General features: G+C 52.4%; 1 protein-coding gene across 1 annotated transcript; it reads right to left on the bottom strand.

The window, feature by feature from the left end:
• Positions 1–8,245: 8,245 nt before the first annotated feature.
• LOC149325516 (uncharacterized) lies at positions 8,246–11,118 on the bottom strand. Its single transcript, XM_089563188.1, has one exon. The coding sequence runs from the start codon at positions 10,917–10,919 to the stop codon at positions 8,460–8,462; it is 2,460 nt and encodes an 819-aa protein (XP_089419314.1). The 5' UTR covers positions 10,920–11,118; the 3' UTR covers positions 8,246–8,459.
• Between the last annotated feature and the right edge of the window lie 1,413 nt (positions 11,119–12,531).

The raw sequence follows: 12,531 nt of genomic DNA, 5'->3' as shown, positions 1-12,531 counted from the left end.
GGGCGTTAGCCCAGACCCCGACAAGACTGCCGCCGTCGCTTCTTTTCCCATTCCTGCTGACAAGCGAAGTGTGCGCCGTTTTCTGGGTCTCTGCGCCTACTATCGGCGTGGTGAGCCCCTTACTCGCCTCACCAAAGATAACGAACCGTTCTTCTGGGGTCGGGGGCAACAACATGTCTTCGAAGAGCTACGCACGCGTCTTCAAAGTACACCCATACTTGGGCACTTCGATGAGGCAGCTGACACAGAACTGCACACAGACGCGAGTAACGTTGGCCTTGGTGCGGTACTTGTACAATGGCAGGATGGTGTCGAACGAGTAATCGCTTACGCAAGCCGCACGTTATCCCGGTCTGAGGTGAACTATTCCACCACCGAAAAAGAATGTCTAGCTATTGTGTGGGCAGTAACGAAATTTCGACCCTATTTGTATGGCCGCCCTTTCCGAGTGGTGAGCGACCACCACTCGCTGTGTTGGTTGGCAAATCTCAAGGATCCCTCAGGGCGACTCGCACGCTGGAGCCTCCGACTGCAAGAATTTGATGTCACCATCGTGTATAAATCAGGGCAAAATCACAGTGATGCAGATTGTTTGTCCCGTGCCCCACTTCCAGAAAGCACCGTGGACCTCGATGACGATTCCCTTTTCCTTGGGGTCATCTCCGCGTCCACCCTGGCTCACCGCCAACGAGACGACATTGAATTACGGTCCCTGATTGACTATCTCGAAGGAAGCGCTCAGACTCCGCCCCGCATCTTTTCACGCGGCCTGTCATCATTCAGTTTACAGGAGGGCATCCTGTACAAAAAGCACTATAGGTCGACGGAGCCTGCCTATCTGCTCGCTATCCCTAATGCCTTTCGCGATGAAGTCTTGCAGGCGTGCCACGATGATCCTTCCTCTGGTCACCTTGGTTTCTTCCGAACGTTGGCACACATACGGCAAAAGTATTACTGGCCCAAGCTCGCGGAGGTTGTGAAACGCTACGTCCGAACTTGCCGCGAGTGTCAACGTCGCAAGACGTCGTCGACTAAGCCGGCCGGACTATTGCAGCCTATTGATCCACCACAAGTTCCTTTCTACCAAGTCGGCATGGATTTACACGGATCCTTTCCGGAGTCTTCGCTGGGTAACCGGTACATTGTGGTCGCCACCGACTACCTCAGTCGATACTGTGAGACGAAAGCTCTTCCCCGTGGAACAGCTGCGGAAATTGCCACCTTCTTCATGCACAACATCGTGCTTTGTCATGGCGCACCCACGGTCGGTATTACTGATAGAGGAACGGCCTTTACCTCGGCGCTGACACAGGAAGTTATGCGACTCAGCGGCACGAGTCACCGACGAACAACAGCTTATCACCCCCAAACTAATGGACTCACTGAGCGCCTAAATAAGACGATCGCCGACATGATTTCCATGTATGTCGACGACGACCACCGCAACTGGGATGCAGTACTCCCTTACGTTACGTTCGCATATAACACCGCGCTGCAAGAGACTACTCACTTCACACCGTTTCGCTTAGTCCATGGTCGCGAGGTCGTGACAATGCTCGACGCAATGCTGCTTCCTGGTAGTGAAAACTCCACTGTCGTGGGGGCCGACCGCTTTGTTCACGAAGCCGAGGCCGCCCGCCAACTTGCTCGGCAGCATATCCGGCATCAGCAAGAAAAAGACGCTCGCCGTTACAACCATCGCCACAGGGATGTCACTTACCAGCCCGGAGAGCATGTTTGGTTGTGGAGCCCAGTCCGTCAACGAGGGCGCTCTGAAAAGCTTCTTCGGCGGTACTTTGGCCCCTATAAAGTGTTGCGCCAACTCGGCGAGGTAAACTATGAAGTTCTGCCTCAAGGAACTGTTCGCTCCTCTAGACGACCAACGTCCGAAGTTGTGCATGTCGCCCGAATGAAGCCTTACCACGCCCGCTAGCAGCTCACTCGTCTCTACCTTCTCTCTCTCCACTACGCTCTTCACCGTGCGCACCCGTCGAGATGGTGATCGGCCAGAACCGCCTCATGGAATTCGGCAACGTCAACGTCCATCCCACACTTGCCGTGCTGTTCAACCACAACACGCTGCAGCTTGAATATTTCGTCGGACGGAGTACCCACGCTTCCGTGTCGGGAACACTGAACGACCGCGTGCTGCTCCCACTGGAAGTAGCCAATGTCCAGACGATTAAGAGCGCAAAGATCATGGCATTCTCCATCCTGACCGCCCATATGCTCCAGCTATCCGCATCTATGCCTCTCCCTCCTCGCGTACGAGATCACGACGGCCGAGACAGTGGATTCCGCGCCCGTCGCCGGTAACTACTATATGCACCAGGACTACTGCGCCTCTCTGCAAGGGCACTCCATGATCAGCGGATGCTCGTGCCCCAAAGGCCTGTGCCCGGTGAAGCGGCTGTCGGACCACAGGCCCTCCCGCGCCGAGGGCGGCGCTTTCCAGAGGGGGGGAGCAATGCCACATTCCTGGACATTCTCGTGGCGCCGTCTCCTGGCCGAACTGCCTTAACCGCCATCCTGGCTAGCCTTAGCCATGGTGGCGGGCAGTGCTTCCTCGTCGTCTCTTCTTCGGGTTCCGCTCGGGAGTTCGCTGCTTCCGGGCGCTGCTCAGTAAAACGTGACCTGGCTGTCCCGACTGTATAGCCGTGACAATATATTGTGAGACAGGAGACGCTAGCCCCAGAAAACTGCGCAGGTCTTTGACGCGCGATGGGCGAAGAAAATGCAAAACTGCAGCCACTTTGTCGGGATCAGGCTTTACACCCTTCTGGCTAACGACGTGACCGAGTACCTTGATAGAAGTGGAAGCAAAGCAACATTTCTTGGTGTTTAACTGTAGGCCGGCCTCAGAAAGTGCGCTTAATACTTCATCGAGACGAACAAGGTGTTCAGAAAAAGTCGAAGAAAAAATGACTATGTCGTCGAGGTAGCATAGGCACGTTTTCCACTTCAGGCCTCGGAGAACGGTGTCGATCATGCGCTCGAACGTGGCCGGAGCATTGCATAGGCCGAACGGCATAACGTTGAATTCGTATAATCCGTCGGGAGTGGCGAAAGCAGTTTTTTCCTTGTCGGCCTCATGCATTGGTATTTGCCAGTATCCGGATCTTAGGTCGAGACTAGAGAAAAATTGTGCACCTTGGAGACAGTCGAGGGCGTCATCAATCCGAGGCAGCGGATAAACATCTTTTCTAGTGATCTTGTTAAGGGCGCGATAGTCAACACAAAAGCGTACTGAGCCATCCTTCTTTTGAACGAGCACAACAGGCGAAGACCAAGGACTCTAAGAAGGGCGGATGATGTGGCTCTTGAGCATGTCGGCTACGTTATCTTGAATAACCTTGCGCTCACTAGAAGACACACGATACAGGCGATGGCGAATGATGCCCGAACCATCTGTGTAGATGCCATGCTTAGCTGCGGTGGTTTGGCTCAAGGTTGTTGCCTGGGTATCGAAGGAAGGGGCATGCTTGGTCAAGACGGCAAGCAATTCATCTTTTTGAGTCGGGGTGAGACCGGGGCTGATAGCAGCTGAAATAGATGCAGAGGCAGAGGCAGGGGTCGAAAGAGCGAAGCTTGATGGGGCAGAGGAAAGAACGGCCACAGGTTGAGTGGTATCCACAGAAGCGATGGCTGTGCCTTGACGCAGAAGAATGGGTTCCGGGGTAGTGTTGAAGGCAGTCAGTAGTGAAGACCCATTGGTGAAGCGGAGCAGGGACGCGACGAGAAAGATGCCCCTTGAGAGAAAACGGGGGCTTGGTGTGACGAAAACGTCCCCAGCGTTGACGTGGGCAGAATCAACAGAGAGGACATCTTCGCAGCCGGGGTAAAGTACATGATCAGCGGTGGTAACCAGATGATGAGAAGGCAGGACAGAAACGGCTGAAAGGTCGGATGCAGAAGCCTGTAGAGTAGGGGGACAGCAGGTAATTACAGCTTGCGCAGAGTGGAGGAAGTCCCAGCCGAGGATGAGGGGATAAGCACAGGAGGGAAGCACAGCAAATACTATGTAGTGCAGGATGCCGTCGATAGTGACTCTCGTGCCGTACACAATCCGGAAGGACGCATTGATTCATCATTGGCAGCACGGAGAGAAGGACCACTGTAAGGGGTGCGCACCTTGCGAAGACGAGAACATAAATCAGAACTAATTACAGAAATGGCGGCGCCCGTATCGATCAATGCTTCTACTACAGTGCCTTCAATGTCAACGGTTAACATGTTCGATGGTTGTGCAGGAGGAATTGAGAGGGCGGCGTGCGGTGCAGTTTTACCTCCGGAAACTGCACAATTTAGTTTTCCGTGTGGCCAGTTGTCTGGGAGGATGGTGGACGTAGAGGCGACGACGAGCGGCGGAAAGGCGATGGGGAGCGGCGGCGCGACGGCCTGTCGGTCGAGGAGCGGTCCGGAGAGGTAGAGGGACAGGAGGGACGATAATTGGTAGGGTCAGCAAACGGTGGGCGGTAAGCGTACGACGAGTGCGGAGCGTCTTGGGAGAAGTCCCCGTACGATGGGCGACGAGGAGGACTGGAAGCAAACGCCGGACGGTAAGCAGGTGACGAGTACGTAGCTCCGTTGCGAAAGTCTGGGTACCACTCGCGCTCGTCGCGTTGACGCCGACGGCACACACGGGCAACATGCCCGCGAATTCCGCAGTAGTGACACACCGGCCGACGTGCAGGCGGACTCCAAACAGGACACATAGCGGGGCTCGGGGACACAGAGACCGGAGTTTGCTGGACGGGCTGTGGATGCGACGGGTAAACAGCAGCAGGAGGCGTCGCAGCAACCTGGGCATAGGTAGGCACAAAACGCGGTACAGGTGGTTCCGCAGCCAAGGGGCGAGTGACCGAAGCGAGCTTGTCTTTGATGAGATCACGCAAAGGCGAGGACGACGGGGCTGGAGGCGGGTGGGAATCGACTGGCGGTAAGGTGGAGCCGTGCACTTCCTCCCGGATAATGGAGCGAATGAGGGAGCGTAAGTCCACGTCGGGTGAAAGTGGGGTGTCCCAGGTGTCTTTTAATCGAAGCGACTGAAGGTCGTCAAGATGATGGCAAGTTGTTCGGATGTCTTGGACTGACGTTGGATTCTGAGCAGCAAGCGTGTTGAAGGCAAATGACCCAAGCCCTTTCAGAAGATGACGTACCCGATCGTTCTCTGACATAGCGCTGTTGACACGTCGACACAGGGCAAGCACGTCTTCAATGTAGGATGTGTAGGACTCACCGGGTAGCTGAACGCGCGTATCTAGCTTTTTTTTGTAGACAGCGGGGCTTGCACCAGATGTGCCAAAGATTTGTCGTATCTGTGCCGAGAAGTGAGCCCAGTCCGGGATGGCATCTTTGTGGTTGACGAACCAAGTCTTGGCCACGGCAGTGAGGTAGAACGACACGTTTACAAGTTTCATCGCTGAGTCCCAACGATTATAGGCACTGACCTGGTTATATTGGTCGAGCCAGTCCTCGACATCGTCCCCACGAAGACCAGCAAAAATGGGAGGCTCGCGCTGCAGTGTGGTGATGGTCCAAGTGGGGTGTCCAGAAGATTGGGAAGAACCGGGTTGGCTCATCGTTGCTGGCTCCAGACGGTTCGAATTGAGAGGAAGAAGAACGGGGGGCCCATCGGGAGTACGAGTGGTGTTGTCGCTGACGGTATCCATCGGTGCGGATGGTACGAGCAGGTGGCGACCGGAACGTAGCTGCAGTCTGGCGGCGGAGAGGACGCAGGGATCGAGAGCACACTCCACCACTTGTGAGACGGGAGACAGAGCGCAGGATGGAGCGAGCTTTAATGGCACCCGCAAGTATGGCGACCAACCCTTCGAAGAAGATGAGCGATGATGATGGATATGTACAGATGAAGACGAAGGTCGCATGTTGTGCTTTGAGCGATGATGATGGATATGTACAGATGAAGACGAAGGTAGCATGTTGTGCTTACAATATATTTACTTTGCAACCTAAATTTTGCTTCTGGCATATTCTTTCGCTTAACGCAGCACTTCATTCTCTTCAGCTCTCTTTTTACACATCCATCTGTTTTTATTGATTTAACTGGCGTTCACAGCACCTGTTCCAAATTTCTGTGCACAGGGAGGAATACCTTTCGACGGGGGAGAAAAATGAGACGGAAAAGGAGCAGGCAGGTCATTTTTTTTTATCAAGACAACAAAAACCATATTGCACGCACAGCAGAGCGCACATGTGCTGTTGGCACGCGCGTGCCCGCTCAAAAAAGCCGACTTTATAATACAAGCACTTCTACTTGGCCTCCATTTGAATATACTTCCTTCCTCCGCTATATCCGAACTTTGCACAAGCTGTAATCGAATACTGCCAGGCAAACAGCGCTCACAAGCATTGCGGCGCGATCATCTTCACTGAGGTTGAGCCAGGACTTTTGTAGTCTACTACAGCAAATAAAACACGTTTAAAACTTTTTCTAGGGCGTTTCATCCGTTTCAAGATATGTGTTTTCAAATATAACCAGTATTCATCGCAGAAAGTGCTGCACGCACTACCGCTACCAGCGCTTTGATCGAGCCGCAACGAGTAGACGCTCCGAACCCGTCCAGAGTAGTCTCGAACATGCGTCACTTCCGGCGGGCGGCAATGGCGCCCGTTTTTTCAGTTTCGGTATTGAAAACTCCACGATTTTTGCGTGCCTTTTTCACCGTAACTGCTTGAAACTGGAGCGTAATGTTTTGTGGGTAGCATAATACCGGGGTGTACTATGAAAAAACAACCTTTTTACGGTTTGAAAAATTTCGGTCAAGTAGGCCTTTAAGGGACAGACTGTACTCCTTGCCCTTTCTCTCCCTTTCTTTTAAATACCCTCCTCTCCCTCGTGCAGGGCACCCAGCCGGAACACTCTTCCGGTTAGCATCCCTGCCTTCCTTCTTTATCTGTCTATGCCTTTTCACAGGTAGCGGTTTTTGTATTAGTCACTATACTAATGCATAAAGATGGCGTAGTGTCTAATTGCGATAAGGTCTTAATTACTCATTGACATCCACCTGAGCGCAACCAAACGGCTACAAAGGAAAGCTAGACAGCTTTCTGAATTGTGGAATGAAAATAAGAATGAAATTCTATCCGCACTTTGCACCCTTGAAAAACAAAGGGTTTTCTCCGCATCCTGCGACTTACGTACAGCTTGTCATACGGCCCTCTCGGTTCCCATGAAGTCGGTTAATTTATCGTTGTAGGAACGGCAAGGACGAAGTACTAGCGACATCACAAGAACTGCCTGTGAAACATAAGCGCGTGGCCTAAAAATTCGCTTTTGTGTCCTCTAGCACTTTTTGACCCGGGCCCACCTTATTGGGCTGTTGCGACCACTACGACAAAGTTCCAAGCCCGGATATTCATTTTAGATAAATTCACAAAAACAAATTCTGGCCAGTCAATGTGTACTTATTTACTCAATATAAATGCATTCATTTATATGAATTATAAGAAAGATTGAGAGGTTGGGCCACGCTGCAGGCAAATTATTTTTCTTATATTTGTTGCTTAGACATTTCCGATAAGCAAGCGTCAACGTGTAGCTCTTTGGCATGCTGTACTGCCCTCGAGATCAAAAGTGCCTGAAGTGCCTGCTTGAAAGATGGATGAATCGTGCCTTGCGAACTCTTTTCATGCCCCTGAAGCCAGCGGTTAAAAAATGTCAAAAAGATCGAGCAGCGCTCTAATTGGTGCTGAAATATATTATTCAGAACAGCTACTTACTTCAGAAGGGTATATGCTTGGGCAGCTACTTACTATTATGCGCGTGGGGAGAGAGCAACTAACGAAAAGAACACCGAGTGCGTGGGGTATATATAAGCACCACTTTATGATCATTATCACAGCAGGCATGACGCCGGTTCCTTTATAGTATCTGGTCCCGCAAAAAATTGTACAACTCAGACAGACGGCAAAGCGCATTAATCATTGAAAGCTGTTACAGCTTTGGCTTAGCAATTGCTTACTCCATTTGGCCGTTGATTCTACATCGTCAGCCGTAAGAGAAAGCCTCGGCGCGCTGATGCGAATCAGGGAAATCTGACCTGGCCCCCCGCCGCGTTCCACCCTGTCTCAATCTTCTCGTCAGCCCTTCCATCTCCCCTAGCACGGAGAGCGGAATTCCCTACTCTTAAATTTATACCTACCAACTAGGGCAGGTTGTGACCAATGAATTGAGTTTAAATTATGAAAATAAATTTAATCACTTAAAACGTTATGTGCATTAAGTTCGCTCAGTAATTAAGGCCTTACGGCTGACGCTGTGATACCATGGCAGAATGCATGCCTATATGGCTAAAGTAACTAAAACAGCTTTCGCTCTTAAGGAATAAAAATGGAAGCACATGGCAGAACGAAGTGATTATGATATTTTAGACAATGGGTAGACGCAACACACATTTTTACAGGAACAAAGGAACAACATTTAGTACGCCATCATCCTACTCCGGTGAAACAACCACGTCGCTCAAGAGCAAGAACTGCCGTATGTGACGTAGACAGGGTTCGGGCAGGTCGCCCAGTTGCGTCTGCCCGTCATCCCTGGCGCTGCACTCTATGCCGTCACGCACTACGCCTGCGAGGCGCATGAACTCTGTGAAGTCTTGCAGTCCGACCACGCACCGAGCAATCAGCTTCTTAGCTTGAGATTCGTCGACGAACGCCGTCGCCTGAAGCTCGTCTACCAAGGTCGGAGAGGTGGAGATCTTCTCGAAGGCCTCCGCAGTGTACTTCAGACGGGCGCCGGTGACGAAGCGAACAGCCCGCTTTACCAATGCTCGGTTCCTGTGTAGGACGTCATGGATGGTTAGCCGCTCTCCCATCAACTCATCAGCATTATAAAAACAGCTTAGGCCCTGCAGAGAGTAGTTATCCGCAAGCTCCGGCTTTGAGAGCTCCGTGATGAACGAAGTGAAAGCTTCGCGACTGGGAGCGTGTAATGTGAAACTACGCAGGGCTCGACTTCGATGCAGGAGGCTCGCCAGCGGTGCCATGTCACAGGAATTCTGCCTGGAGAAAATGAAGGTCATGCTGCGGATGCTCGGATTTTGGCACACGGCTTCGCATATAACGGGTCCGCACGCATTCCAGCACCGGGCACAGCACACAGATTCCAGAGACAGCGCCAGGTGAGTGATGCTAATCGCGCTCTGGATCATCTGAACAAGGGGCGTTGAGGCTGGCTCTGTCGCACCGTTAAGGCACAAAATCGAGTACACTCGTAGCGTGATGTGCGTCAGGTTAACAGACGTGGTCGCTCCTTCCACAGCAGTCTGGAGCCGGGCGAGGGGAACGGCGAACGAGGGGCAGCCCACCGGACGAATGCCTATGTCCGGGTAGTACACGATGCAGTGGCCACTGACAACCACTCTGTCTTGCAGGCCGCATTCAGAGAGCATTCTGCAGATTTCCCATCTATGGCGACCGAGGTCTTCAAGGATGATCTTCTTCAGCGACTTGTTCGCGGTCACCGCTCGACAAAACTGCTGGCACTCAAAGAGGCTAAAGCCGCACATTGAGAATGTCAGTTCCGTGATGGAGGTGTCATTCTCGAGCACAGCAGAGATCCAGGGCATTACATAGTCATCGTCAGCGTAGTCCAGAATGTGGCATCTTCGGGATGGGTGCCTAAAAATTCCTTCAATTACTTCGTTGTTATCGTCGGGGCAGGTGCACGTGAAGCTGAATTGCCTGAGCGTCTTGTTGGTGAGCAGAAGCTGCTTTATTGCCGTGGCGTACTCCATCCTGAGTGTGTCAACCTCTAGTTTAAGTCTAACCAGCCCCTTGTGAGTAGCCAGGGCATCGCAGATAGTCAAGACGTCTATGTTTGGACCATACCTAGCCTCTTTTATAAACAGCGATCTTAGGGACGAACTCTGCTGCAGGAACGTTCCAAAAAGGATATGCGGGTTGCCTGGGCCGTAGGGTATACCGCCGCCGTTAAGAATCCTTGACGAGAGTGACAGGTCTCGGATGCTCCTATTTTGGAGGAGCCCTGATAGGAAGGTTATGGAGGCCTTAGGGTGCACACGGACCTCCAAAGCTATAAGCGTCTTCAAGGTAGTTGTTTGCGCGAGGAGTGGCGCAAGATCGGCAATCAAGTGCGTGCGCAAGTCCACGGACAGGTCGAGCGGTGTCAGTCGTGTCAGGGAAATTATAGTCTCTGCAAGGGCGTCGGAGACAACAACTCTCGGCGACCTCAAGTCCAACGAAAGCCTCTTCAGCTCCAGCGCGTCGCGAATTGCGAGGCACACGATATCTTCATGGCCGGCGATGATTTTGTCGTTGATGGTGACTCCCGCAACGCAGTGGTGCTTAGTCAGCAGATAGTACAGAAGTGTCGCGGCCCGGTGCTTCTCTTCCGTCATGCCGGGGTTTCTCGTGCATGCGCCGTGACTCGCCGGAACGAGGATGAGCTGGGAGGCAGCGTCCTCTTGTAGCTCCAGCCCGACGGCCCAGAAGAAGCTGTTCCAAGCTTTAGTATTGGCTACGATGTGGCACAGATGGCCTTCCCGGCTAGTACATGGTCGACGATGGTCGACTTTTAGACCGGCGTACCGGCTGCAGACTCCTTCCATCTCTTCAAGTGGCAGCGACGGGGCCTTGGGCGCCTCAAAGTCTTCGGGCAGCTCCACGTTTTCGGGCGCTTCCTTGTTTACCCGCTCCTCGACGCCTGTGGGTTTCGCGACGCCTGGGGATGCCTCGGCTTCGGCAGGAACCTCCACATCGGCGGGCGCCTGCTCGTCTTCGGGCACTTCTTTGTTTTCGGGAACACCAGCCTCCTCGGGAACTGGCACCTCCACAGGAACCTCTTCGGACTGCGGAACCTTTTTGGGCGCCACAACCTCCGCTTGGTCAGTTTTGACGGCAGCGCTTTCATCTGGGCGCTTCCGCTTTAGCATGGTGGCAGCCCCGTCCGGATGGAACTGACCTGCAAGAAAAGCATTGCGGAATAAATAAAAGGCCCTTGGCGCAGCTCAAATGACGAAACACATTTTCTGCTGATCTCGCCCAGGCTCGTGACTTGAGTAATGTACAGCATCTTGAATTTAAGTTATTCACCATGCATGTTTTACAGCAACGCGTCCCCACTGCCGTGATCTCGTTCATTCGTCTGATAATTCAACCGGGCGTGACCCACAAAGACATAGTTGGCGTGTAAGGTTGCGTGGAGAGCATGTTGGCATGATAATCCTGGGCATGAGACGAGCTAAGAGTTTTCCTAAAATCGTCTTTTGTCCCTACTCTGTGCTACAAGATCTATCCCTGCCGTACAAGCATGCAATTGATGACGTCACGTGGAAACCATTTATTCATCCAGAGAAGAGATGAAAATACAGCTTGAGAGGATAAGTATCCTTAAAAAGCTGCCACAAGGATGCGTTCTTACGTAAACAAAGGAAGAGAAGACAGGAGAAATTATAAATGAAGCCAAAACACTCGAGTGTCACGGCGTCGTACGGGATGCATAATCATCATGAGCCTACGTCCACTGTAGGACAGACGCATCGCCAATGCATCTCCAATTAACCCAGTCATGTGTGAACTGCGCACAGCTTATCCCCGCAAACTTCTTCATCGCATCCACCCATCCATCTAGCTTTCTGCCGCACCCTGCTACGCCTGTCTTCTCTTGGTGTCCAGTCCTTTACCGTTAACGACCATCAGTAATCCTGCCTTCGCATTGCATGGCCTGGCCAAGTCCATTCCTTTTGCCTTCCCATTAGGAGCTGAGCCGGGCTGAAGCCACTCACACCTGGTGTATCCCTATAGCTGAGAAGGGCCAAGTGAGGATCTTTTGCCTTACGGAAGGTATCTTTCACAGTCCGGATCATTCGCTCTGCCTCTCCGTTAGACTGTGGGTAATGGGGGCTACTGGTGATGTGGTCGAAACCATAAGATGCGGCGAGTACGGTAAATTCACGTGAAGAAAATGGCAGACCGTTGTCTGACTTAACCTGTTGCGGTATCCCATGACGGGCGAACAGGCTTTTGAGCGCCTCAATGACCACCGGAGCTGTTGTACTTTTCAATGTCACCACCTCTGGGAACCGGGAGTAGTAGTCCACTACCATCAAGAAGGTTTGAGAATTGCGGTGAAAGAGGTCCATGCCCAGAACTTCCCAGGGACGACCAGGGAGATTTGTAGGAAGGAGTGGTTCCGCTGAATTCACTCGAGTAAGGGCGCACCTTTCACAGCTGGTCACGAGGGAGGTTATCTCCGCTGTTATGCCAGGCCACCACACAGATTCACGAGCGAGGGCCTTGGCGCGGCCGATGCCCTGATGTCCTTCATGTAGAAGCGTCAAGACTGCTGGCCTCATTGCTGCGGGGATCAAGAGGCGAGTGCCTTTGAGGAGAAGACCATCACAAACAGAAAGTTCATCCTTCACTTATTCATACTTTGAGACGTGAAGAGGTATCTTCGACTTCTTTGGCCAACCATGCTGGCAGAAAGAGATGAGCGTGGTGCATTCTCCATCACAACTTTGGGCATACCTGATGTCCTGCATG

Source organism: Amblyomma mixtum, chromosome 10 (assembly GCF_055824585.1).
Source record: "Amblyomma mixtum isolate Tamu chromosome 10, ASM5582458v1, whole genome shotgun sequence".
Classification (NCBI taxonomy): Eukaryota; Metazoa; Arthropoda; class Arachnida; order Ixodida; family Ixodidae; genus Amblyomma; species Amblyomma mixtum.
This window is presented reverse-complemented; position numbering and strand designations above follow the sequence as displayed.

Coding starts and splice junctions, on each gene's coding strand:
- LOC149325516 (XM_089563188.1), bottom strand. CDS start 10,919: ATGCTAAAGCGGAAGCGCCCAGATGAAAGCGCTGCCGTCAAAACTGAC.